Source organism: Cuculus canorus, chromosome 2, assembly GCF_017976375.1.
Source record: "Cuculus canorus isolate bCucCan1 chromosome 2, bCucCan1.pri, whole genome shotgun sequence".
Classification (NCBI taxonomy): domain Eukaryota; kingdom Metazoa; phylum Chordata; class Aves; order Cuculiformes; family Cuculidae; genus Cuculus; species Cuculus canorus.
Genome location: NC_071402.1, coordinates 140,115,228 through 140,142,222, shown reverse-complemented (window position 1 = coordinate 140,142,222; position 26,995 = coordinate 140,115,228). Strand labels below are relative to the sequence as shown.

At 36.6% G+C, this 26,995-nt stretch overlaps 1 protein-coding gene across 1 annotated transcript in view; it reads right to left on the bottom strand.

The window, feature by feature from the left end:
* Nucleotides 1-383: 383 nt before the first annotated feature.
* The window catches only part of MALRD1 (MAM and LDL receptor class A domain containing 1), a 244,603-nt gene continuing 217,991 nt past the window's right edge, over nucleotides 384-26,995 (bottom strand). Inside the window, exons 36-40 of the mRNA XM_054060854.1 lie at nucleotides 12,335-12,417; nucleotides 12,151-12,241; nucleotides 3,358-3,433; nucleotides 1,674-1,730; nucleotides 384-939 (exon numbers count right to left, since the gene is read on the bottom strand). Coding sequence (XP_053916829.1) covers nucleotides 829-939; nucleotides 1,674-1,730; nucleotides 3,358-3,433; nucleotides 12,151-12,241; nucleotides 12,335-12,417 — 418 coding nt within the window. The 3' untranslated portion in view covers nucleotides 384-828. The remainder of the gene's footprint in view (nucleotides 940-1,673; nucleotides 1,731-3,357; nucleotides 3,434-12,150; nucleotides 12,242-12,334; nucleotides 12,418-26,995) is intronic.

Sequence of the window (26,995 nt, the reverse complement as noted above, 5' to 3'; positions counted from 1 at the left end):
TTGTGCAGGAGTGTCGATCTACTTGAGGGCAGGAAGCTCTGCAGGGTGACCTGGACAGCCTGAATAGATGGACTGAGGTCAATTGTATGAGATTCAACGTGGCCAAATGCTGGGTCCAGCACTTGGGTCACAACAACGCCATGCAATGCTACAGGCTTGGGGAAGAGCGGCTGGAGAGCTGTCTGGCAGAAAAGGACCTGGTGGTGCTGGCTGACAGCCGACTGAACACGGGCCAGCAATGTGCTCAGGTGGCCAAGAAGGCCAATAGCATCTCGGCCTGTATCAAAAATGGTGTGGCCAGCAGGATCAGGGAAGGGATCGTGCCCCTGTACTCAGTAGTGGTGAGGCTACACCTTGAATACTGTGTTCAGTGCTGAGGGGACTGGGATTGTTTAGCCTGGAGAAAGGGAAACCAAGAGGAGACCTTATGGCTTTCTGCAACTACCTGAAAGGAGGTTGTAGAGAGGTGGTGCTGGTCTCTTCTTCCAAGTAACAAGAGATAAGATGAAAGGAAATGGCCTAAAGTTGTGCCAGTGGAGTTTTAGACTGAACACTGGAAAAAATTTCTTTACCAGAAGAGTAGTGAAGTATTGGAACAGGCTGCCCAGGAAGACAGCAGAGTCTCCTTCCCTGGAGATGTTCATATAACATGTATATGTGGCACTTCATGATACAGTTAATAGGTATGGTGGCCTTGGCCTGATGGTTGGACTGGGTGATCTTAAAGATCTTTTCCAACCTTAATGATTCTATAATTCTATGATTCTAGGACATACTTTTAGATTTTAGAATAAATCTTCAGGCAAAGAGTTACAAGCAATATTGATCCTATTTTATGTCTATTTTCAAGGAATTGCATAATTTCTCCATGTCTTCTGATGCTACTCCATAGAGAGGATTTGGAAAAGAAGTAGCGTTCACATCTTCATTAAATGGGTGCTAAAAGAAAAAGCATAGAATGAAGTTTAAAAACAAAGTCATTCAGTTAATTTGTTAGAATGAACATCCGAATAGCTGTAGATTGACTGTAGGAGTAACATATGATATCAAGTTCAAAGAAAACTATAAAATCCCTTACCTTTTTAGACAAGATTCTCAGCTGATAAAAATTAACATTGCTCCACTAAAACCTTACTTGCCATATACACTTGATCAAGTCATTTATCCTTCTTCTGCATCCATTCCCATCTTTGTTTTACCTCTCTCCAGAGCTCTTGCTCTAACACACATGAAGTATTATTTTGGGAGAATCTGTGTACAATACTGTAATTGCAGTGACTCACTGATTTTGGTACAAGGTATTGTAATTTCAATGACTAGTTCTAATTTTCTTGAGTGAGGAATATATGAGGAAAAAAATAATATGAACTCGTCAAGTAGGGACTTCTGTAGTTCTAAACATTTTCTTCAGAATCTGCTGCGCTGGAAAGTGTTGAACTACTACATGGTGTAATATGAGTTATGGTAATCAACATTAATGAAACTGATATTATGAGTTCCTTGTCAGACAGTCCAACCCTGGTCATCTTTCTCATATTTCCAGAGGTGATTACATTATGAAAAGCAATATATCATTGACTTTAAGTGACTTTTTTTCCCTTTCATCTGCAAATGATTTTATTTAATAGCGTAACACATATCCTACTTTGTAAGAGAAAAGTGTTATTACATACCTCATGCCATGGAGAAACGCTGATTTGAACAGTGGGTGAGGTGGAATACGCAAGAGGCTATAAAAAGAAAATAAATGCTTCAAAATATTTTTAGTGAGCTGCAAATAATGTTCTGAAAATATTCTTCTATGTGGCTGTCTGAGTAGTGCACTCTGTAGTTCGAGAACTATGAGGCAATATTATAGGCAAGTGTCTGGCCACACTAGGCCCACAGGATTTTGTTGTTCAGAAAGGTTCTTTCTTTATGAAACTTACAGATGCCCCAAAATGCATTACTTGTAGGTATTCAGCTGGAGATAAGAGCTATTGCTTGTGTTTTACAATGTGCTTTTATTGGTGATATACCATTCAGATTTAAGGCTTGTCATACTCGGGGAAAACTCATTTATCTTGTGGTGTCTTTTAAAGGAAGGATTACTGAAAACAGATATTTTCCCAATATTAAAGAAAATAGAGGAAAATCTGATACAGCACTGGACTTCAATCACAGTGCCTGGGGCTGTCTTCTATGAAAATGTCTCTCCCGACACTGCGCTTCTGTTTTTCAACTTGCTATTAAATGAAGCCTGTCAGGAATCTATTTTAACTAAAATAAAAATGTCTTGATAAATTGGACATGATTGTAATGGGAATGTTTCCAACTTGGAGCTCTCAAAAATCCCAACCTGTAAGTGAATTAATTTTATCTAATGTCTCCAAAATCAGGTGTAAGGAACCTTTTATAGAAAGTAAATGGCATGTCATAGTTAATCTTATTCAAAGCTGCTGCAGTGAAATCTTATATTACTGACTGTGGAAAGGACAAGGAAGTTTTATTTTCTGTTTCAAACCAAGACTAGTTCTTTCACTGCTAATAAGGATAGTAACAAAATGAGGGCAGGAAGGATATTTTAAATGTTCTTTTTTTTTTTTTTCTTTTTACCTTCAAGTTTTTTGGTCTGTATTATTTTCAATGACAAATCAAATAGCAGAGACAGCTGCATTTCTTTTGTTAAATGTAAAACATGAAGTTTAGCTACCACTGAAATTAGATAATTAAACCTTGCTTGAAATCGTCCATTGCAATATGTCAACTTTTAGATATATATATTATTTTCACAAACTTCTTTGTTATTCTAGCAATCTCTTAATTATGATCAACAAATAGCATTAGGGAATTATGTGACCAAGTGTTTGCTTAGTGTCAAGATGAATTTTACAGTGATGGGAATAGTAATGCATAAAGTTTTCTAAACTATTCTATTAAAGTTAAGTGAAGGTGCAGAGGAAGCTTGGGAGCTGAATCATGTATTTTGTCTTTTTATTGATGTTGGTGGGGTTTTTTTGTTATTGAGTGTTTGCTTTGTGGTTTTTTTCCAGAAGAAAAGGAGACAAGTATCAGTGAGCTTTTTCTTCTCTATGTCTGCCTAAATATTTCATCCAAACCATGTTTTTTCTCAGATTCAGCAACCCTCAGTCAGTATTATTTATAAACATCAAGATGTTCTCAAAACTGAGTTGATTTCAAATGTGCCTGTGTTTTGAAAATGCACTGGAACTGATCTGAGTGATGCTTCCATTTTTAATTCTTACTTTTTTTTTATTAAATAACATTCATTGAGGATGCTTGTTTTAATGGAGAGCATATTTGAAGACTACAGCCTCACGTTTTTCTGAATGTATAAAAGCAGCTATTGCTACTTACCTTTACTTTCCCAGATAAACTCAGATCTTCGTACAATGGGTTGGCAAACGAAACATTAACAGCTTCATCCATTTTCCTTGAAAAGTCAAGCAAACAGACAAAGCCACCCACAAAATCACACATTTTGTCAAAGAATCAAACAGTTTCAGGTTGAAAAGTCAAAAAATATAGATGACTAAATATATTTCCAACTGAGCTCTACTGAAATGAATTAAATTGTACCTGTGTTCTGTGTAAGTTATATGTCGGTTGAAATAATAATTTTTGATTTGTTGTTGCTAAAAATGTATATGCTTTTGGATATGCGTAGAGCTATTTAGTATTCATAAAATATAGGTACCCTGTTCAACATTAAATAAAACATGATATTAGCTAAAAAGTTGCATTATTATACTGTGTTTGCATGCAATAAGGTCATGTTCTTTCTGTATTTTGCTATCACTTGAGCAATTCAGTAAATAACATGGGTTTAGGCTCTGAGTTCAAAAACACTTTAACTATTTAATGGTTATAAGAACTCTTTTTCCCAATAAATTAAGAAAGATCTTGCATTTTATGTCAAAATAACCAGAATTAGTTTTAAAGCTATAGAAGTTCCCTATATGTTTTGCTACAAAGTCAGAAGTATTTAAAGAATCACTCAAATTATTGGAATGTAAGGGTTTCATGAATGAACACAATGCCTTAAGCAATTTGAAATCGATGAATAGAGCAAATTCTACTAATTATGGGACTCGTGTCCATTACCTCAACTAGAATTTTAAAGATAGAAGTTTAAACATATGCTTTCTTGACAGAGGCCTTCACATATTCCTTTTTTTTGGGAGCACTTATGACCTGTGCAGTTAATCCCATTAATTCTGCAAAAGCAAAGGGTATTTGCAAAAGCAAGGGATAGAAATTTCTGCCTACGTTTAATTATTTTCCCATATTGATGACTTGTTGCTAATATTCCATAATGCTTGTAATCATCAAAACTGTTCCAATAACTTATAAAAAGCAATGTCTGTATTAGCACATGTTTGGGTTTTTATCTTTACTTTTGAAGAGATGCATTTAGTTGGTTTGTTCTGTTTTTCTTCGTTGTCTTTTACTACGACTTTTATGAATGAAGCATATACATGCCTTTGTGTACCCAGAAATCTCTGTTTGCACAGTATGCTAAAGTAAAATGTTCCTTAAAGTTAATACTCAATCTCAGTGATTGAGAGATGCATTTTCTTGTATTAAGTAGTTTTTCTATTCCAAAGGTGTTGAAAGAAGCATATGGTTTAAGCAGTGTACCCCGAGGAACTGACAAGCTCTGTGTTACTGTGGTAAGCAGGACTGAGGGGACAAGAGTAGTCACTGAGACACAGCTGATGGAGCTGTTGGGAAGGGAAGCAGTTGTTCCTCAGCAAGAACCACAGAGAAGACACACCGTATGATTGTTTTTGCAAAGAGCTAAAATCAGAATGGATGCTTAGGAGGAGGGCACAGGTGGGCTACAGAAATTGTCACCTTATGAGTTAAATCATTGCAAGAACCTGTGTTTGTGTTTGGGCTAAAGCAGACGTAGCTCCTTAAAATCTTTTACAACAAGAGTGACAGAAATTAATTCCTTCTAACACTAGTGTCATAATTCAGTTTGATTACCTGACACAGCAATGTGGAGAGCTGAATATTTGAACTCATTGATTTGTTCATTTGATCCTAATCTTAACTGTAATAAATCATGATATTCTGATGCTTTTAGTTAACTTAGTGAAATGGTAATATATTAGATTATTTATGTCTGCTAAGTGTATATTTGCATAGTAATCCCTCTAAATAGAGTCCAAAAGATGTACACGGAATTGAGTTTTTACTCTAAAATCACACCATGGCTCACAAAACCTGAGCCAGAAGCAAACTCAGTTTTCAGGTGTCCTTCCACTTTAGGTCTGAAAGAGCATATGTAGTTTGGCACCTAATCTTAGGGACTATGGGAATTTTATGACCCCAAATATTTGCACTGGTTGAATTTACGGACTCCAGATTCAAGTGAAGTGGAGAATGAGCTTTCTTAAGTTCTCTACTATTCTTAGGAATCTTTTTGTCAAAGGAGGGCTTTGAAAATCACCTTGAATATATGCATGTATATACATGTATATATATCCTGTATATGAATGTATTTATACAAACATAGGTATGGTGACACTCTGTTTTTGAATGCAGCAAACAATTCTTTCTAAGGGATAACAATAATTATCCTTAAAAATTCCTAAAATATTTTTTAATTACTAAGAAGGCGAAAAATGTACAAGTGAATATTTAATCAGGTTTTTACACAAGAGCTATAATCCATTAGTTGGATGAGGAGGTAACTGCCTCAAGAAGACTGTACTTGGAAACTGAGATGACATATTAACATTACTTTACATGTTGTGCATACATCTGTAGAAATAAACTCAACGCTTTATATCTTCATTTAATTAGAAATATTAAGCTTTCCTTATTAGAGCAAAGCAATGGTATGCCCACTTCAGTACTCTGTGACCAATATAGATACTGCGGAGGAGAGCATGAAAGTGCACTATTAGACTGTGGGGTGAATTTAGCCATTAGGTCATCAGTTTACACCCTAAATTTAAACTGCCTGATGGAGCACTTCAACAAAATATATTGCAATTGCATGAGTTAAGATCATTCTTGCAGTGCTTGCTGTTACTTGACATAAGTGAAACATTACCTCACAAAAATTACAGTCCAGAATAATTAATCCATATTAAATGTTTATAAATCTCATTTGTGAAGAAAACCCATAAATTCCAAGTTCAGAGGACTGTACCCCAGAAGAACTGGGGTTAAAAATCCCAGGCATAGGATGGTTTAGTAAAAAAAAAAAGAAGACTCAAACGTGTGGGTAAGACAGCTCATAGAAAAGTGGGTTTTCTAACATAACCAGAAATACCACAGTAGGAAAAGAGAGGTTTAATCATCTTGGGATGAGGTCATATGGGTCATAGCTTTGCTAAGCTCATCTGCATTCTTTAGTAGCAAAAACTTCTGCCTTGTCATAGGTTTGCCCACTACGGCTTCACAGAGATGGGAGAAAGTTGTGTGTTCCACAAAATACCTGCGAGTGTATAAAGAAACTACTGATTAAAATCACGTTTTTAATGGAAAATTAAAGTATCCAGATTTCTTTTGTTTGGATGCACTACCTCAGAATTTTGTGCTTTTCAATGTACCTTTCAATGAAAAATCAAATATTTCTTTTAGACAGTACACAAATTTGTAGGAAATACAGTACCAGAGGAATGTTTATCGTCAGGTCCTTAACAATGACAAAGTCCCAGACGGCCAAAGATCCAATTACAATTAAGCTACTAATTAAAGTACTCCCTTAAAAGAATTCTTTCTAGATATTATAAAGCTTGTGTTCTAAACAGAAAATATAATTCAGGAACTCAATATCTAAAGTATTTGTGAAACTTTAAAGCTAAATTTAGGTTTGTAGAAGTAAGCTGTTTTGCACATCCCATGGGAGAAATGGGAGGCATGATGCAAAGAGGGCAAACTTTCCAAAAGCTGTATTTAGATTCATCTACAAGTCACCTGGATGGTGGGTTAGGCTATTAATATGTTGTCTTGGTTTCCTAGGTCTGCATTTTGTACCTTTTTTCAGTCACTTTAAGAAGCTTAATTGTTTATTGTTTTAAAACAATCAATCAGTCCTTTGTGTCTTTCACCTTGGTTATCTTGAAGGCTTTAGGCCAAGAGACTTGCTCTGTTCTTTCAGCGTGTCACTTCTTGTTTCTTTGCAGCTTTTACTGTGTGTGGTGATTGTGAGATGTACATTTCAGAAAAAACAAAGACTTCTTTCTGTAATGTTGGGTCTCATCCTTCAGAAAAAAAAGTATTCTGCAGAAGAAAGAATGGTTTTGATAGCAGCACTATACTAATGAAACAACTCCCAAACGAGAGTTATGGATGCTGTTCCCTAGTCTGTTTCTCTTTTTCTCTTAAAACTGCACCTTTCCCTCTCATTCCACAAGATCAGTATCTGTTTGCATTCTGGTTCAGCAACTGAAGTCGCTTCAATAAATGTAATGCTATTGTTATTCTGTTTATCACTTTGGGAAGCAGGAACAGAGGCATAGCCAGCAATGACCTCTGGCAGTCCTTCATATCCACTTGGAGAGCCTCCCCTGGAATGTACTATCTGTTCCCCCACACCAGACCTGTATGGTCTAATTGGAGGGAGTGCTGGCAGCAGCAACTAGGAATTGTCATAATTGTAAGAAAACCTTAACTATGAGGAAAGGCTGAAAGCATTGAGCTTTTTTAACCTAAAGAAAGCAGCCTGTAAGGAGACATGACAACTGCCTTCAAGTACATAAAAAGCTTCTTGCAGGGAAGAAGGAAATGATCTGTTCTTGTCCATGGTGAAGAGAAATGAACTTAAATTATAAACAGACGTATTAACAGTTAGGAAAAAGAAATCTAACAGCAAACTTTCTTTCTACCTAGGGTACTAAGATTCTCTGATGGTGCTGTCAAATTCATGTTGCTAGAGGTCTTTAAGTGCAAACCCAGAAGTGCTACGGTTGTGACTGCCCCATGGCAGGAGGAAAAAATGGCCTCTGTGGGTCCTGTTTTCCCATGATTTTCTATCGTTTTAAAATATTTGCCCAGAGCACCTCAGTTTTTCAGTGTGGCAAGATACATTGTTGATATGCTTTGGAAAATTTAAGTTCTGTGTACATTATGACAGACAGGACTGATAACAGATGTGGTACCTTAGCATTGCAGCTGATGACACAGATCAAGAATACAAAAGAAACAAGCTGGAAGGATCCAGGACATTGCTTTGGAGGCAATAGTAAAGAAGCCTAGCTTAACTGGGTAAAGAGTGTTTGATTCTTACTTTCTAAAGTAAAATAAGGCATGAGAAGGCAGCTGCAATAAAATGAAAGCTAAAATGAAGCTTTGCTTCTATTTGGTCAATAAGGACAGATGCTACTGAAGGAGTGGAGTAACTAGCAGCCTTCCCTTCTGGACTGGAAAACTTATAAGCTTCCCCTGATTTGGGGTTTCCATACAAAAGTATCAGATATCCCCAGCTGAGACCTGGGAAGTATCTTGCATATCTGAATGTCGTTGTGGTAGTGAAGTACACTGCTGCTAAACCACGTGTTGGGCTGCTTTTGTCCATTAGTAAATAAACTAATATGTTGACTTCCAGTAACTCCCACTCGGGCACTGAAGAGTTTAAAGCTTGCAGGTTAGAGCTGAAATTCTTGCTAAAGAAGGATGACATCGTGAAAGCAAAGAGAAAGGACATTCTTTCTTAGTTGAAAGGAGAGGTAAAGGCACTATCAATCTTTCCAGTGAAGAAAAAGAGGGACAAATGTAACTCTCAGGTTCTCGCCTCTGTTAGTGACAACTTCCTACTCAGCAATTGTCTAAGGGGTCTTCAACATACCCCTAATGCCTACTATCTTGTTTTCTGGTGAAAAAATTGGTTCTGTTGTACTTTGAAACTTTTCTTCCAGCTCTAGTACACATTCCTGTGTTATTTCCATTAAGACATAGATAGACGTGCACACCATTTTAAAATGTACTGGGAGCTGGCATCTTCAACTGTTAATGTGCAGCTGGAGGACCACCTGCCAGTATCTGCACATGTGGTTCTATAAGAGTAAGGGAAGAAGAGACACTAATAGAAATTATTAAAAAATACCCAGCAAAAAATTTATTGAAGTGCAGTAAATATGGGCTCAAGTGTGTGAAAGCTTCCCAGCAAGAGAATGGCCACACAGACACTCCTAGGGCACCTCTGTTGCCTAATGACTTTAAGAAAACAACTTGACCCAGGCAGGCTAAAAGCAGACAAAAGCCTTTGAAAATGAGTTGCAGGAAAGATTCATTCATATGCACAGCTAGTTAAATTCCTCGAGTTCATCAAATACCCTTGAAAAAACATTGGGAGTAATATCTCATGCCTCTGTGTGGTGCTGTCACATTGTACATTTTACAGACTTATGCTAACACGAGTCACTCCTTATTCTAAAGCTTTACCTTAAAGATCCAAATGTCAGTATAACCCTGGCTGCATTTTGACTAGCCACTTCTCATTACTGATTAAGCTGTTAAGGAATAACTTCCCTCAATTTACTACTGTTTCCAGCTGTGATTTTTGTATACCAAGTCATGCCAGGCACTAGGTAGTTGAAGAGGGAGAGACAAACTGCTGGGATGAGCTTATCTTCTCAAATTCAAAGTTTCAGGTTTCATTTTTTCCACAACATCAATCAAATTACCTTTTATTAGCTAGATTATTTCTTGATAAGATACTTATAAAATGTGTTTTAACTTTATGTTAAGTCAACTGTGATTAAAAACAGTTAAAATAAAAATTCTTTTTCTACTCCATGAATGAAATGACTTGACAATCTTTGTTAGTCCTTAAGAGATAGAACTTTGGAACAAAATTTTCCATCATCACAACTTACCTTTTTGGGCAGCTCCAGTGAAAAACATCAAGACCAGAGTGAGCTTTTGCTATGTGAACTATCTAACCCTCTGTTTCACAGCTCTGATTTTCTTCATTTCAGGGCTGTAATATCTTTTTTTTCAGTGCCATAGTGAGAAGATTCCCATTCATCCCTTTTTTTTTACATACCTAATAGGACACTTAAGTGTCTGGCATCATATTGTAACAGGGTACCTTTTCATGCACAAAACCGAGTCTCTATTTTTTTAGCATGTATAATTACAAGGAAGGAAAAAGTATTCCTTGAATACATATGTGTGGGTAGAAAAGAAATGGCTGGCAGTGCAGTAACCCTTAAGCGGACATTTATGAAAGAAAAAGGTAAAAGGGAATGTTTAGAGCACAGGAGAAGTAGAATAAGAAAAGAAAAATTGTTGATTTAAACACCTTCAAACCTGTTTTGAGAAAAAGCATTGGACTTGTTTTTTTTAAAAAAATATTAATTGAAATCACAAAAAAAAAATCCCATCAAGTAGCTCTCATAATGCAACTAATCTTGCACTTGTGAGGTCCCTTTCTATGATGTACCTTGCAGGTTGTATAAACCTGAATGAATTAAGTCTTAAAGCCCCTGTGAAGTAAGATAAGGAAATGCTATTATTCCCACTTTACAGAAGAAGAAGCATACATAAAGAAAGTAGGTGAAGCTATGCACTCAATTAACAGTAGCACAACCACTAAATGTTCCTGCTTCAACATTTTTCTTCCGTGTCCATAGACAGCTACCTGTCAGGGGTAGCATGCGGTGTTAGGAGACACGTCAGCAGCAATAACATCAGGATCGGAGTCTGCACAGTTTAGTAGATTGGGAGATAACAACGTCCCCAAAGAGAGAAAGGTCTATAGCAGAGAACATGTTTAAAGGAAAAGAGACAGCTTTGATGATGAATTCTGGAGAAGAAAATGAAGGGTGAAGGAAATCTAACAACATGAAAATGGACAAGGCAATGCACAGCAATTGCTGAAAGGGGGGAAGGGACAGTGGTAGGTACTTGCTGGAAGAATCTAGCAGGATAAGTGAAGAGATGGATAGAGAGGAAATACAAGTGTTTGAGGAAAATAAGAAAAAGCAAAACATTTTTTTAAAACCTTAAATTTGAGAGGAGAGAGAAAGTATTTATCAGAGGGATGACAGGAAGGGCTAGGGGAAAATATTTGTGAAATAATGAAACACTCTGAAATCAAATAATTGGATGAAGCAATATCTCTAGTACTGTTACTCAAAACATTTGAAATAAGTTTTGGAATAAGCCACCACCAACTTTGCTGATTTTTGTTTTGTTTTACTGAGGATGCACTTTGTGCTGTAGGATGTCAGAAGATAATGTCATTGCTATTTGCACAGTACTATTATCAAGCATAGTACTGGATGGAAGAAATACAAGTTTTGGAAAAAAAAAAAATATCCAGAGCACTTATTCGCAAGACAAGTGAGGCAAGTCCTTATACCACAAGCCGAGAGGTCTGTACTGGCATGATCCTAGTGCAAGACAGCAGTAGTGGATGATGGGCATGAGATGAAGTGCTAAGGCAAATGTGTGGAAGGAACAGATAAGGTAACATGGCTGAGACACACCTAAAGCACCACTAATTAAGATGACTAATAAAACATTAAAACAGAAATTCACATTGTGAGTGTGTCTGTAGTAACTAAAAGAATGAGAGAGAATCTTTACAAAAAAAGTTGTATAATTCAACAGTGCCACAGCTTGCATTTTTTCCAGTCTATTAAAGCTTTCTGTGAAAACTCCTAATATTTTAAAATAAAATACCCCCACCACTTTTATTCCATCCAGTTATCACAGAGAAGGTCCTTACTTATGTGTTAACAGTGAAATATATGGCCCCCCAGGTGCAGGTAGTGCTCAGTAGCTTCAGGAAGAGCTGTGAATCTGCCTGTAAGAAACTAATTTGGTCTTGGAGGTCTTGAGAAACCATAAATGCCTTCTTTTTTTTCACATTTAACTATCATCTAAAAAAATCAAGGCTACTCCTGTTAAGGTGGCTAAATGGTGAATTTTATAATTTAGGAATAATCATACAGTGTTGCGATCAAAACATTTTAAGCCCTCAAGCTGTAACTCATTGTTTCCAGACGAGGGTCCACTAAGGTGAGCTTTTTGTTACAAAGCTAGGTTTTATGCTTAGTGTTGCGTATGAAGGCAAACAGACTGTGGGGTGATTTAAAAGCTGAAACCAAAGAGACTGGGCAGTTAGCCATTTCTTTGTACCACATTTTTATCTGCTTTACACAAAATAAAAGTTTCACTTACTTTTCTGGCACTTTCCTCTTTGAAATGAAATACAAGGCAGCAGCTGTAGTTTTAATCAGCAAGAAGCTGATACCCAACCCAATCCAAAGATCTGCAAAATTAGGGTAGTCAGGGGCAGAAATAAGTAGAAGGAAACACTCAATGAATGAATTGAAAGATATTTCTTTCTTGTTTACAAACCCACCATTTCGAAGGAGACTTGAAGTTGGAGGCTGAAGAGGCTTAGCACTTATGTGGCAACGGTTTCCTTTCCATTCTTTCCTACATCTGTGGATAAAAGAATAATTTTTGAAAAAGAGAGAAGCATTTATTATAAACCATGACAAGTATACAAGAAATGCAAATGCTTTTGGGCACTTTTACCACTGAGTAAAGCTCACAAAGGAATCACAAAGAGGAACATCAGTCTTGAATTGAAATAACCAAAATGCAATCTGGCATAAGCTTTTATGTTTTACTTTACACTTGTTTCTTAGCAGCTAATGAAAGTTGCTGAAAAAGTACATTTCATTTCTCATTTTAATTTGTCTGAGTTTAGCTTTCAGCGACATGCTTCGGCTGTGGCCTTCTCCATCAGAATGAAGGGACTTTACAGTTAGAGGTGAGAGTCAGCTGCGTCTGCTGAGACAGGTGGCAGTTTGGAGCACCCCACAAAGCCCTTCTGGGTACCCCAGGGAATCTCAAAATTGCAGTAGGCACCTACGTTTACAAACCCTAAATGATCGCTATTGTAAAGGGTTGTTAGAAGTAAAGCTATCTAATTTTCAGGCACCCCACTTGATGAGCTGAAACCCATCCTAAGTGTCACACTGGTATGACTTCTACCAGCTTTTCAATTACCTGCATGGCTGGTGGTTTATGAGCTTCATAAATTTTCAACTTTTATTTTTTTAAAAGAGCATCAGAATGAAGTAATGATAGTAGTATAGTTTCAGTCCTACTGATGTCACATGAATAGGAAACTAGTTTCACTTCTTATGATTTCTCTCTTTAAAGTTTCACAAAATGTTAAGAGGAGGAGATTGTGTATTGAGTTGCTTTTTCACTGTAAACCCAACATTTTTTCATAGTGACCAATTTTTATAAAGTATTTTCTATTATGCAATGTGGTTTCCTCTCCTGTCCTTAAATGTATGATGCAAAATCTCACATATACACAATTAAACCTTTACATTAAGGCTATTTTATTTGAACATGTGAGAGAGAACTTTGTGTTTGTCATGGTTTAGCACATAATACTGCCCATGTGTCTTATCCTAGCAGTTACACATTGAGTTAAATGAGGCACTCTGAAGGGAGTATCATATTTTCCCAGAAAATATCTGAGCTTGGTGGATGTAGGAAGAGGAAAGGTAGAATTATAGGAGCAACAAACATCTATTTGCAGCCACAGTGAAATTTAGGGGAACCCTGAAAGTATCAGGGCATATTAGAAAGCAGATCTATATCCCAGTCTCAGACGTGAGAGGAGGAAGGTGGCTTCACTAAAGAGCAAAAGAGGCAGATGTGGGATTTGTTACTACTCAGGGGACCACTGAAAAATAGTGGGCAGATTATGTGCTGGGAGGAAAGTACCAGCCCTACTCAAACACCGTAGGCAGAGAGAGATTTATTTAACCCACTTTACCCACAAACCTGAGTTTTCTCTGGTTAAAGGGTTACCTCATTCCAGGTCAGTTAATTGCTATACTAATAAATCCTAGCTTTAGAGAATGTTCTCATGTGCTCATTTTAAAGAAAAAGTGGCACAATTTCAGCTGACAGATCAGGCTGAGCTCAAACACATTGTTTTCAGTGACTGAAAATACCTGGCCCCTTCAGTCCCTCTTCTTCAACATACGACAAAAAATCATGTTATTCATGAGCTGTTCTTTTATGCAGACTGATGATTTTATATAAATGTCAAATTGCAGTTGGGTTCATACCAAGCCCTGCGGATCCATCTAGAAACATTGCAATCTGATGGTAATAACCCATCAAAATCATTTTCTGATTGCTTTCGATAGCATAATTTCCTTTCTCCCCATTTGCCAGATTTTCTGTTGAGATAGATATGCTTTTAACCAAAATTGTCCTCTTTCTTGTAACTGCAGAAGTTTCTTGACTGTAAAAGAAAGAATGAGAAAACTGATTTGCAGCTGTGCACAAGCACTGCTCAGACATGGCAAGAGAAGGGCCATTTGTGGCTCTAGAGCCGCCAAGGCATGGCTCAACTCAGAGGTAGTTCTCATAAAGCAAGTGTGTGTACTGGTAAGAATATGGCAAAATCCTACTAACCTATAACTAACTATATCTTCATATGCTGTGTTTGCATTTATTGAAGAAATATTTCCACATATTCATGCTGTGTTTGAATTATGGATAAAAAAGTTAGGCATCTTTCAGTGGTACAGACACCTAGTTTATCTTCTTATACACATACAGGTTTTATAATCGAGTACTACTTTAGGTTGGCCACTTATTCTCCTCCAGATCCTAACAGTACTAGTTTATGTTACATGATATGCACCAGTTAAGAATCTGAAGTCGGACTATAAATGTGCATAGTTGTTGCCAGTGAAAAAATTGTGTATAAATAAGATGTTACCAAAAGTGTCACCTTATAATATTGCTATTGCTTGTAAGAAAAAAAAGAGTTAAAAATGGACTAAGATGGAACAGAGATAGTATTAGAATAGTAGTTAATACTAATTAGATAGTATTAGAAGTGAGAAGTATTAATGTAAAATACAAGACTATCAGAAAAATTTAGGTTATAACTTGAAGATGCATTTAATTCTTCCTAAGGTTTGGCTGTTCATTACTTACAAAATGGCATTTTCTCAGGGAAAAAAAGAAAAAAAGAAGATAAGAGTTATAGGTTGCGGAACAGCCTTTCAGTGAGGCTGCAAGAAAAAAAGTGAGAAAATTGTTCATTAGCTTCTTTGGTTCTCAGCTGATACAAGCACTGCCTCTGGCTTTTACTGAAGCCAAGCATTTCTGTGCCCAAAATACAGGGAAACTTGTCTTAATTATAAGAAAAATATTATTACATAGATGTCTTGCAAGATTTTGATCCTTTTATATCTATCCTTTGCAGAAACTGTAGCCTACTACAGCAACAGCTGTGGTGGAGAAACTGCTCTCTAACTTGAAAGGAGATAATGGAATGAGATTTTTGATAGCACCAGTATCTGCTGATAACTCAGATTAGAGAAGATAACATTTCCAGACCATGAATTTAAAATAAAATATAAATAAGTCTAAATAGGCTACTCTAGTTATTTCTCTCCATTGGAAAGCTGAGGGATATTTTCAAAATGAATAAATATTATGTGCATGGTTTTAAGTAAGATAATGAGAGGTTTTGATAAGAAATGCAGATTTAGACTGGTTTACAGATCTGAAAATGCTATGCCTCCACATAAAACCCTGTATGCCTCTATACAAAGCTCAGAAACCATTTCAGGCTGTAACCAACCAATAAAACTATTTTGGAAGCTAACCAAAACTTATACAACAAAAGAACCTACTGTCCTTAAGGAATGAGATACGTGTGCCCACTTCTCTTAGTCTGACTCTTTGCAGCCTTCTACCTGTGCAGTCCTTTGCAGCTGTGAGAGGTGGCTGTTGAAGTGAAATTAGTCTCTCCTGATGACATCTCCCATAGACTTTATAACCTGTCCAATTCTCGTAGGACTGGGTGGTTGATAAAAGAATGGAAGCCTCCCTTTTTTTCAAGGAATAAAACAAAAAGTCAGGAAAAATGTGGGAAAGGCAAGTTCCAAACCAAGCATGATATTAGTTCATTGTGGTTTTGAGGACATGGAAGAGGTTTCCTTAGCCACCTGTATGGAGGGCACAGAATATATATTTCTGTGCCTTTGCAATCATATAATACAGTCTCCACCCCCAGACTTGGTTCTTTGGTGATTACTGCAAAACTGCATCAGTGAATAACAGTAATATAATTAGACAGCTTTATAGTAAGTGAAGTCAAACTTCAACTTTCTGCTGTGCAGTCCTTGACACATGCCATCCTGAATTGAACTTTAATGACTCTAACAGCTCCAGGTAGGACAGAACAGCCTGTGGTATGTGCCCAAGAGATGGCTCACTTGAAGTCCATTTAATGAAGGAGAACACTCTTAATTACCTACCCACTGCTGTGCATGGACTGTACTTACAGTGCTTTATTTTTAGTTGGGAGGCAGATAAGTTGCTTCTTCAAAGTCACTGTCAGCTTCCTCTCTGATGAGAGCAGTTGGGGATGCGCACATGCTGATGCAGTGGAAGGACCTTACAAAGCGCAGATCAACCATGTTTTCTGGGCAATGTGTTACATCTTCATTAGCAGTATAATGGGAATTTTGAAGAGCTTCCTTAATAATCCTTTTCTGCTATTTTATTTTTAAGACAGACTACTTTGAAAAGGCTATGAATTTATCTCTTGAGCCATGAAGCTGAAATTCCACATTATTTATGTACAATTAATTTCCTTGGACTAATTACATCTTGACTAATTAGCAGCAGCACATTTTACATGAGTCTTAAGCTTATCTGAAATACAGAGATAGCCATTGCAATCCATTCAGAGAAGAAGCTCCTCATAGTTGAAACAGGAGGAGCAAGAGAGAAAGACAGATGAAATAGCACTTGAATACTTCCATCCCAGTGCACATCCTAATCTATCCTGCCTGACAAAATGTCTTCTGCTATTAGCAAGTTCTTACGGGAAAGTCACCCTGGGGGGAAAATGCTAAACCTCCAAATTTTCTTCTAGGATTTCCAACTCATTATTTCCTAATATAGATATTGGTAATGCAGAGGAATGAACTCAGCATTACCTGTATTGCATCCTGTGCCTGCAGCTATGGTTCGTCTCACATAAAATGAAAAATAAAAAGCAGACAAGATTTTTGTTGGTTTAGGTGTTCATCCAGGGCAGGTTTAATTTACAAGAACAAGTCTGGCTGATATGCTGCTGCATTTCAGAATACCAAACTTCATACTGTGTTAAAGGTACCTTATGTAAAACTGAAATAAGTACAGAAGTGTACTTGATTGCTCATTTTCCTCATGGCATCTGATTCCTTACATGTGCAATTATTTTCTCCAGTCTGAGATAGATAAATGTTATCACTCTAATGCATCAGTATTACAGATGGCCCTTGGGTAGCAAATGACAAGAGAAGAGCTTCGCGGTAGGGAATCAAGTCCATGACCTCCAAGAACAAGCATGAATGTAGCTCCTTGTTAACTTGGGAAGAAAGCTGTATTTTTGAGGAAGACTTTGATGCATGTTGAAAATTGAATGTTGAAATCTGTTATGTTTGGGGATTTTCTCTTTTCTTTATTTTTTTTCTTTTCTTTTTTTTTTTTTTTTTTACCTGCAATAATGACTAAGATTGTTCAGTATAAAACAGTGATCTGCATTTTCATTTTTGAAAGTTATTAGCTTTTGGCAACATACTCTACTGGTTTCACTTTATTTAAGAGCCCTCATGTTTTATGTTGAACCTGATAAAAAGTTAAAAAACACTGTTCTTGTTTGAACTGAAATAGAATCAGTTTCCAACTTTTCAGCTAAGCCTTGTCTAAGGAACTTAATTGTATGAAAGTTAACTGCATGTTTTGCAGACAGTGTTTCTCTCTAGAACTGATAACATAGGGCACTGGTATACAGAAAGGCCATTGCTTATACTTATTCCCATAGAAACCAAGGCAATCCTTGAGCTGGTGGAATGCCATAAGTGTAAGGGGTGAAAAAAGGTCACACCAGCAGGGAGGAGTGGACAGGTGGACCAAAACTGGCCAAGAGTATTCCATTCCATATGCATCATACTCAGTATAAAGCTGAGGGATCGTGGGAGTCAAGCTCTCTTTTATGAGCGAGGTCCAGCTAGAACTTCATCTGTCTTTTTTTCCCTTATTCCAGATCCATGTGTTCCTGAATCCACTTTCTGAATCCGTCTCCCTCCTATCACTAAGTCCAGCCCAGGACCTTGTCCCCGTGCCTGCTCTACAACATCTGTGGTTATGTAGTCATTGAAGATGAGAGGGGCAATTTCATATATTTGTACATATTTTATTATTTTCTTATTAATAGCACATCCATTATTATTTTTATTGTTTCATTAATGCTGTTTTAGTTTTAATTTCCAACTCACAAATCTTTTTCTCTCATTTCCATTTGCCCTGGGGATAGAAGGGAAGGATATTGGGAGCTCAGCTGCTCACAGTTATATGTCTATTGAGCTGGGCTGATGCTAAACTATGACACTGGTACTACATACTCTAGAAAAATTCGGATCCTGGAAACTTGAAGTAACACAAACAGCAAAGGAGAGAGAAATATGCAAGTGAAGGATTCCTAATAATTTGTCATAAAAGAAAGCTAACTAAACTTCTGAATAGAATTACATGATGTGACTGTGTGTGATAACAAGGACATGGATTTGAGGGCATAAATATGTGCTTTTATTCTGGAAACTACTAAAATTCATTACTGGCAAATACAAAAGAGTCCACATAAGGCAGAGTAATATAAGCTATAAACAGATTCTAAATGGAATACAAGTACTTGGAGAAAAGATCTGGGCATCCTCATAGATTATCCAATGAAAGCAACTACTCACTTTGTATCATAAAAGCATGGCTATGGATAAAACTTCAGATACAAGACATTGGAGGTTACATTGTAGTTTTAAAATCATATGGCAGAGACTGTAAAGATCAGATGTAATTTATACACAAATTTAGTGGGAGCAGATATGATGAAGGTGAACAAAATGATATATGGTAAATGGAAGACAGATTTTGTGTTGCTGTCTATTCTCTAGAATGTTCAACCAAACTGAAAGGAAATTCATCTTAAAACTAATAATAAGGAAGCTATTTGTCACACAATCCTTAACTGATCTGGGACAGTCCTTGCCACAGTGAGTCATAGAAGCCAAGAACTTAATGCTGTGTACCAGAGAGAGCTCCTTAAAATAGTGAATGAAACACTTCAAAGATTGCAGGGCTTCAAGTGCTAACTGATGGCAATTTGAAAGAAAATTCCTATATTGACATGTATTTTCTGTTTTCTTTGCTCCAGGATATTCTCAGGTCCTCAGCATGACACTGTGATTACTCATTGCTCTTATAGCCACAACGAGAGGTTCTAATTACAGCCTGTATTTAGTATGAAAAGGTAACTTAGAAGGAAGGACTTAGTGTATTGACTTGCTTTTTATATGTTTACACAATGAAACTATGGTGACTAGTTGTAATGTTTAGAGTGGGACTTAATTTTTCAAGCATTTACCACCTGAAAAAGCAGGTACCTTGAGACATTCCAGACAAACTTAGACTATATGAAATAAAGAGAGGAATCCTCATCTGGCCCCTTTATCATTGGTTATAATTGTCAGAGTGACTAGTTCAGGTTAGATGGGTGCAGTTAGCTGTTACACGGCTAGGCAAGAACAACAACATTTTAATGCTTGCTGTTAAATGTTTAAACAGAAAACAAGCAGTGTCTAATGTTAGAGTAAGAGCATGAGGATGAGCATTTTATCAGAGACAGCTTGTGAATGACATCCCATTAGGTCCAGGCAAACTATTTATTAAAGGGGGAAGGGTAAATGTAATACTGTCTCCAGCTTCAGTCATTTTAAATAGAGATGATCAGAAAATTTCAGAGCAACTAATTCTTCACTGAAATTAGTTGACATATGAAAACCATAATATTTCACAAAAAAAATTGAATTTAAATTTTAAAGAGACTCTGTCAGTGTCTTAAATATGCCTGATCTCCTGATTTTTTTTTTTTTTTTTTTTTGTCTGGCTCCTATCCTAAGAACCTCAGAACAAACCCAAATTTTGAAGTTACTCTTCTGAGAATTACAGTGATTTGAAAACCAAATCACTTTATGACTCCACTGAAGTTGTTTGTGATTGAGACCAGTGTGATAGCCTTATACATGACAGATTTTTTTTTTCAGTTTATTTTATCCTGTTACAAGAAAATGCAGATCTCTATGGAAATTATTTGCTGTGCCATTTGCTTCTGCGCCTTTACTCTTCAATGAAACAGGCCACAGGAGAATTCACCTGATATGTGAATAGAGTGGTACACACTCTATTTAATGGCACAGATTCATTCAGCTACAGCAATGAAGCAGAAGTATGTGCTCACAGCAGATGGTCAGACCTGAAAATCGCCATTTTGTGCAATTATGCTCTTTTAATTGCTACCTTTTCCCACCTCCTCAAATAATAATTTTCTGGTAATAGATTTTCCTTTACTATAAAATAACACTCAGTTTAAAAGCCGTGGTGAGACAAATCATGGAGCTACACCTAGCACTGAAGAAAAGATTTGGTGCTAGATTTGTTAAACAAAAGAAAAGGCCTAAAATTTCTTCCACAGAAAAAAAAGTTATTTTTGAAGTGGAATTTTCTCTAAGTTGAAACAGTATTTCAACCCAACTTTATTTAAAGCTCAAACCACTAGAAAGCCTATTGTTTACTTCTAACTGATGCTGACATGAGTTCACACAATGAAAAAGAAAGAGCTTGGAACAATGTAGTAGGTATGTTGATCACTGACCATTTGGTCAGAGTTTGAATTATGACTAAGTCCCGAGTTTCAGTCCACTGCTCTTAAGACTGGAGCTCTGCTTTGTAGAATGTGACCATCAGAATAAATAACCTTGTCCATCAAAAACTCTTGCTGTTTTAAACTTGGGAGGGTAGGGCTGGCACCTTGCTGACTGAGAGCAGTTTGGTGTGGGTTCTCCAAGTGATTTGCCTAGCACAGAGCTCATTTTACTTGCAAGAAAAGGGACTTTTCTCCATTCTATCTTTAAGAAACATAGGAGATGGAACTAATCCAAATCACAATTTACAATATGAAGTGAACCTGCTGAAGAAGTCTGTATCAGTACCTTGGTATCTGAACTGTTGAAGCAAAGAGAAAAAGTCCTTTGAAAACATGCCTTGGCTTTAATCAGCTTACAGTTAAGAACCAGTCTTTCATTCTAATCTGCCTGTCCATCTTGTTTTCAAGTCTTGTTTTCCAGTAATTGTTTCTTGTTTTATTTGGTCCAAACTTACATGCCTTTCTTTCTTTGCCCCTTGTGTTTCTCTGATCTATTCCTTCCCTGCTTCCCTTTAGCTACTTATGGAACATGCACTTGGAGCTGATGCTTGATTTGCTCTTGAAGAACACTCCAAGAAAGGGAAGAGTGTAAAGAGAAAGAAAGCAAGGAGAGAAAGAGAAACATAAATGTCAGAAACCCCACTTCTTACATGTTTATGTCTCAGATACAGCCCCTAGCTGCAACTTCCAGAGGACTGAATAAAGATTAAGGAATGACCTAACACAAAGCTTGATGGCGCAGCTGTATTGACAGGGTAATAATAATTTTGTAAACAAAATTATTTTGCTTTCAGAAATGGCACTAATTCCATATGTAGGTAAAATTAGGAAATAATGCAATAAAATATCGAAGTGACATCTAGTTTTAAGATAGACTCGTTAATTTCACAGAAGAATGCTTTATTCTTAAATAAGAGTTCTTTTGGTACGACAGTTGTGGTTATGTATAAGTAGAAACCGAATAAAAAATCTGGATATATTTACAGTGGCTGGATTTTTCCTTTTAATTTCTTTTTTTTTTCCCCCTAGATCGTGGATTTGGTTTTTTTTGTGGAGTTTTTTTTAATATTTGATCTTATTGCCTTTAATCAGACTGTAACAGTACTACATAGTCACTCATTTATTATCTGCACTGTAACAAGTTAGGTAAGAAATAATGGGTATTTATTGTAAAGTCAGTTCACATATCTGCTTTTCACTGCTGTTTACCCTCTGAATAGCTTTCATATGGATAAATTTGCAATGTCCAGGTGAAATTAAATAGTTATTTAAAAAGCTTGAACCATGGAAGTTCTTTGTCTGTATTAAACCACATATTTGTCACAAATAAGAAAAAAAATGTTCTAAAATTATTTGCTTTCCCCTTTCCAGAATTCACCCAGTATTTTTATCAGCTGAAATTATTTGCTTTAACCAGAGCCTGCCAACACAAAGCGTTGCTCCTGGGAAGGGTTTTGTGGTATATATTGGAGATTGAAATCATTTTGTCATTTTCAGACAGTCACAAATTTTTCTGTTTATATGGGACACAACACTGTATAGAAACGTCTAATGCTGCTTCTTCTTAACATTATACAATTTAGGTGCACAAACACAGGCTAAGATTACATCAACACAAGCATATTCTTTAAAGATTTTCACTTGTATTTGAAATGTATGTCTATAAGAAACAAACAAACAAACAAACAAAACTCCACTAAGCTTATCTTTTGCTTACCCTCCACGTAATACAGAGGCAGTGGTTTACAATTCCTTTGAATCACTCATCCCCCAGAAAAGCTTAAGTTCTGCAATAAGTTCTGCACATGCTGATGTGGTCCATGAAAAAGAGTAGTGCTAGGATGTTGTCTCTGCATGAATTGCAGTCTCTTCTGATATTAAAGATGAATTTCACAGAGGCTTGGGGAATTCACTCTCTAGTTTCTTGATAACAACTTAAATTTATGAAATCTTCAGAGAAATGACCTTTAAACAATTTATGAGAACCTAGGACACATTAGATGCAATAAAGATAATTTCATCACAGCCTTTCTCCCAGTTCCACATTCTGTTACAGTTGTTATGGTTACAGAGTCAAGACTGAGAATTTAGGAGAGGCTGGAATTAAGGATTCCCAGGCAATTGCAATTCAAACCTTTATGCGTACATGTTCAGGCACAGTATTTAATTGGAAGATCACTAACTCCCCCTGCACCTGCCTCACAAATAAAAAACTTTAATTTCAGTATTCAGTGCTTGGCTTTGCAAAAATATTATCATACCATATAGCAGAGGTGATTTACTGTACTTAATACAAAACAGAAAAAAATGTCATTGTAGTTATGAGTGGCTAAATTATCTCTTAATTCATCGTTGTTCAAACCTTCAAGTGTAAGCACTTAATAATACTCTACTAGTTGACATGAAGGTAAATTTGAACTTAAAGTACATTCATGGAACTTTTATGGAGGAGAACAGATAGCTCTAAATATGGATTATTTGCTTATATTCAATAAAAAGTGGAATAGCTTATTTCAACTGTTATACTTGGCACTTTGCTAAAGCAAAATCTTTCCCATGGTCATTAGCGCTTCACATATTGTTAGTAATATATGATGAACTACGATAGAAGTATTTCTAACAGTGTTCCAGCATCCATTCTATAAAATCTTTCCTTGGGCACAGCCAAGGAATATGCAGTACAAATGAAGAATAGAGAACCCCTTCTCTGATGTGAAATCTGCTGTGCAATAAATCACTGTATTTGTACAATTCATAGCAGCCTTCATGATCCTGTGATGTGTACCATCAGTGAGAAAAAAAAGGAGTTAACCCACATTGTTGGTCAACAGCTTTAACAGATAGGAAGAACATCAAAAAATCTTGGAGGTCAAAGAATCTTTGCTATGTTTTTCTTCTGATGATCTTAAGTTAGCTGTTGGGATAAGGTGTCAGGGAGCTATGAAAACTGTTCTGTATTAATAAGGGACAGATTTACAATTTGTAAAGGCACACTGTGAGTGGACTAAGGCACAGTACTAAGACGTTTATATGAGCTAAAGTCAGCTTTTATATAGCTGAAAAACTGAATTCATTAACCCACTTCTTCTCTGAATGCAAGGAATTGCATTTTTTTTTTCCATTTGGAAAAAATATTGTAAATTATTTCTGCATGTTTCCTAGCAGATGATTTAGTTTACTACTCTTGAAACAGTTAGCTACAAAGTGGTACAATGCTTTGCCTTTATTCTTTCACATCAAATAACTGAAAATCAAGAAAACATATCTTAATTTCCCAAATCTTTTCAAAGAATTAGAGGAAGAAATGTATCACATTACTGTACATCAATTACTTTTTTACATTTACAGTAAATAAATTAATATATAATATAAAAATATGGCATATTCTGAAATATGTTCTCAAATATGTCCTGAGTTACCCATCTCTGTAATGTGTAGAAAGAGAGTGAACTTATTTGCATGTGACATTTTTCCATTTTTGAAAGAGATTAAACATTGATAAGACGTTTCTATTTTCTTTTCTAGAAGAATTCTTTAGTAGAAGGTTTTTCTCATAGTAATTCTTTTGAAACTGTTAATGTAGAAAAAGAATAACCCAAAGTTTTAGACTTCTTTTCGTTATGTACTTGATGACCTGTTTAGAGAGTTGCCTACTCTGTCATCTAAAACTCTCCTGCCAAATTTTCTGTCCTTTATCTTGTCTTGGGAAGCACTCATAATTTTAGAGCTTGGTAGTCTATCATACCTTTTTTCTCTCTCCAAAACTTGTATACTAACACTTCTTTAGTTATATTGTGATATTAACCAAAACTCATCATCAGAACTGATGTTATCTCTGGACTGGAAGTACAGAAGATACGGTGTGGGCACAAAGTATACCCACAAAGCCATGAAAATAATGATAGGCTAATGCAAGGCTTGCATCGTGGCCATTCTTGCCATTTTGCCACACCACATGCAATGCTTGTTTTTAATGTTGAGTATTTGAGAATCGTCCTGTTTCTTTACAAATGTAAATATGTAGGTAGGTTGCGTGTTCGTTATCAGCTTTATGTTTCTTTCATCAGTGAGATTAACTTCATTGAACCTTCTGATGGAGGAAGTAGGTTGCTCTTTTCCTGGGAAACTACTTAGCAAACAGTGAAGAGGAGGAGAGAGCAGACTGTAGAGCAAAATAATGCTTGACAGGACAGGGAGATACAGCACAGAGCTGCCAGCCTGTGGCTCATGTAAAAATGCCTGAGAAACAACAGAAAGAAGAGAGAGAAGAGTGGCCCTCAGAGCTAGGGGGATGCTTCCTCAGGGCCAGGGGGGAACAAACAGAGCTTGTGGCCACTCAGAAGGTGTCTGAGTTAATTGCAACAAGCTGAGAACCGAGGACATATCTCTGAGGACAAGTAGGCAAAGGGACAGCTGTGAGTAAATCCTTTTATTTCTACTCTGTTGTCCCTAGCCACACTGAGTTTTCCCCGTTTACATAGTGTTCTAATTCAGATTCCAGTAAAAGCTGGCTTTAGTTTAAAAGCCTTTTTGTGTTCAGTCTGGGCACATCTACTTCTAAGACAGAGCTTGTTGCCAGGTGCATCTTAAGGAGTCAAGAAATAACACGATATTATTAGGGAGAAAAAAGTTCAACGTGTTTTTCTTGGCCTGGGTTTGACCTTAGGGTAGATCAAAACATATTGCAAACTTGGCAGCCACAGAACTAGAGCTTCTGTTTTGGGATCCCATCTTGTGGGTGTGATGGTATGATAAAACATCCAGTAAAAACCACTGGCCCAGGTAGTAGCTGCGTCCATAGCAGTTTTTCTGTGTCCAAGCTCAAGAGGAGACATGCAGCTGCTGGGAAGTGGGAGGATCCTGAGCCAGAGGGAAACATCCTGCATGATGGGCTTTGAAAATTCAAAAAATGACAAATACCAATCAAACACAAAACATGTACTTGAAGGACTGGCCTTTGCCATAAACTTCAGATCAGAGGATGAAAAAAAGCAGGGTCAAGCCCTGTCTTTAAGTATATTATAGAGTCCAATACCATGATGAAATTGTTTAATTATTGAGAAGAACAACTACTCCAAAGTTTAACTCCGTGAAGAACTGTTTAGCAACAAATTCAAAATTAAAAGGAAAACTGAACTCCTGGGTTTAATTAAAAACAGTATCTTCAAGACTAACACAATACTAATTAAAACAAAATTTTGTTTCAAAGTAATTATTTTTGGTAAGACATGAACAAAATCCTGTGCAATTTGTGGAGTGAACATCGGTAAAGGTTGCTTAGCTTTTTCACTGAACATTTCTGATGGAGATAAGAACATTTACATCCACTGAAGAAATGGCACCATTGTTATTGTGGTGTTACTACTATGATCTTATTATAGTGCTCAAGAATGAAGCTAGAAATACAAATTATATGGGGACAAAGTATTGACAAGAGTGAAAACTGAATTTGTTACAGGCATGTACAAGCTGTAGATCTTGTATGAACACCAGTGTAAACTGCAGAATCTACTCAGTTTTGTAGAATGAGTGCCAAGTTTTGCATTTTATTTCACCATTGAAATGTTACTAGTTTCTCAGACTATCTTCTGTCTTTTCTTGAAGGGTTCGGGGTTAATATGAGACCAATACTTGGTGTTCATGCGCTTACTGTTCTTGTGACTAACATCTCATACTAAATTATTTACCTTTAAGGTTAATTTTTTTTCATTTTTATTTAATACTGGTTTGGTTCTTGTCTCTAAGTAGTTCCGTTCCAGCTCTTCTTTTATTTCTCCCTCAAGAAAGAAACATTGAGAGCTTACTTTCCATGAGGATTCAATAAAAACAGCCTTCCTGTTACTCTGGTCACCCACACAGCAAAAAGGAAGTTAAACTGTTTGCTGACATTTCTCTTATGGTTTGGGTCTGAGCCTTTGCTCTTGAGCTTGCTGCCAAAGGTTTGACTTGCATAGACAATACTTTGTGGGTGGTGACTTCACTGGGAATCAAGAGCCAAGAACTGGAGAAATGTCCCGTGTGCCATAACTGTGGTGATTAGGGAAGCATTACTGGATCCACACTTTCAAAGTTACAGCAGATGTGCTTATTTTGTGGTAAGCATGCAGTGGAACAAAGCCATTCTCTGGCCCCTAAAACCCAGCTTAGATAATCATAAGGAAGGTTAGCAAATGCAGAATTTTTCTCATGACATTTCATAAACACAGGATTTCAAGA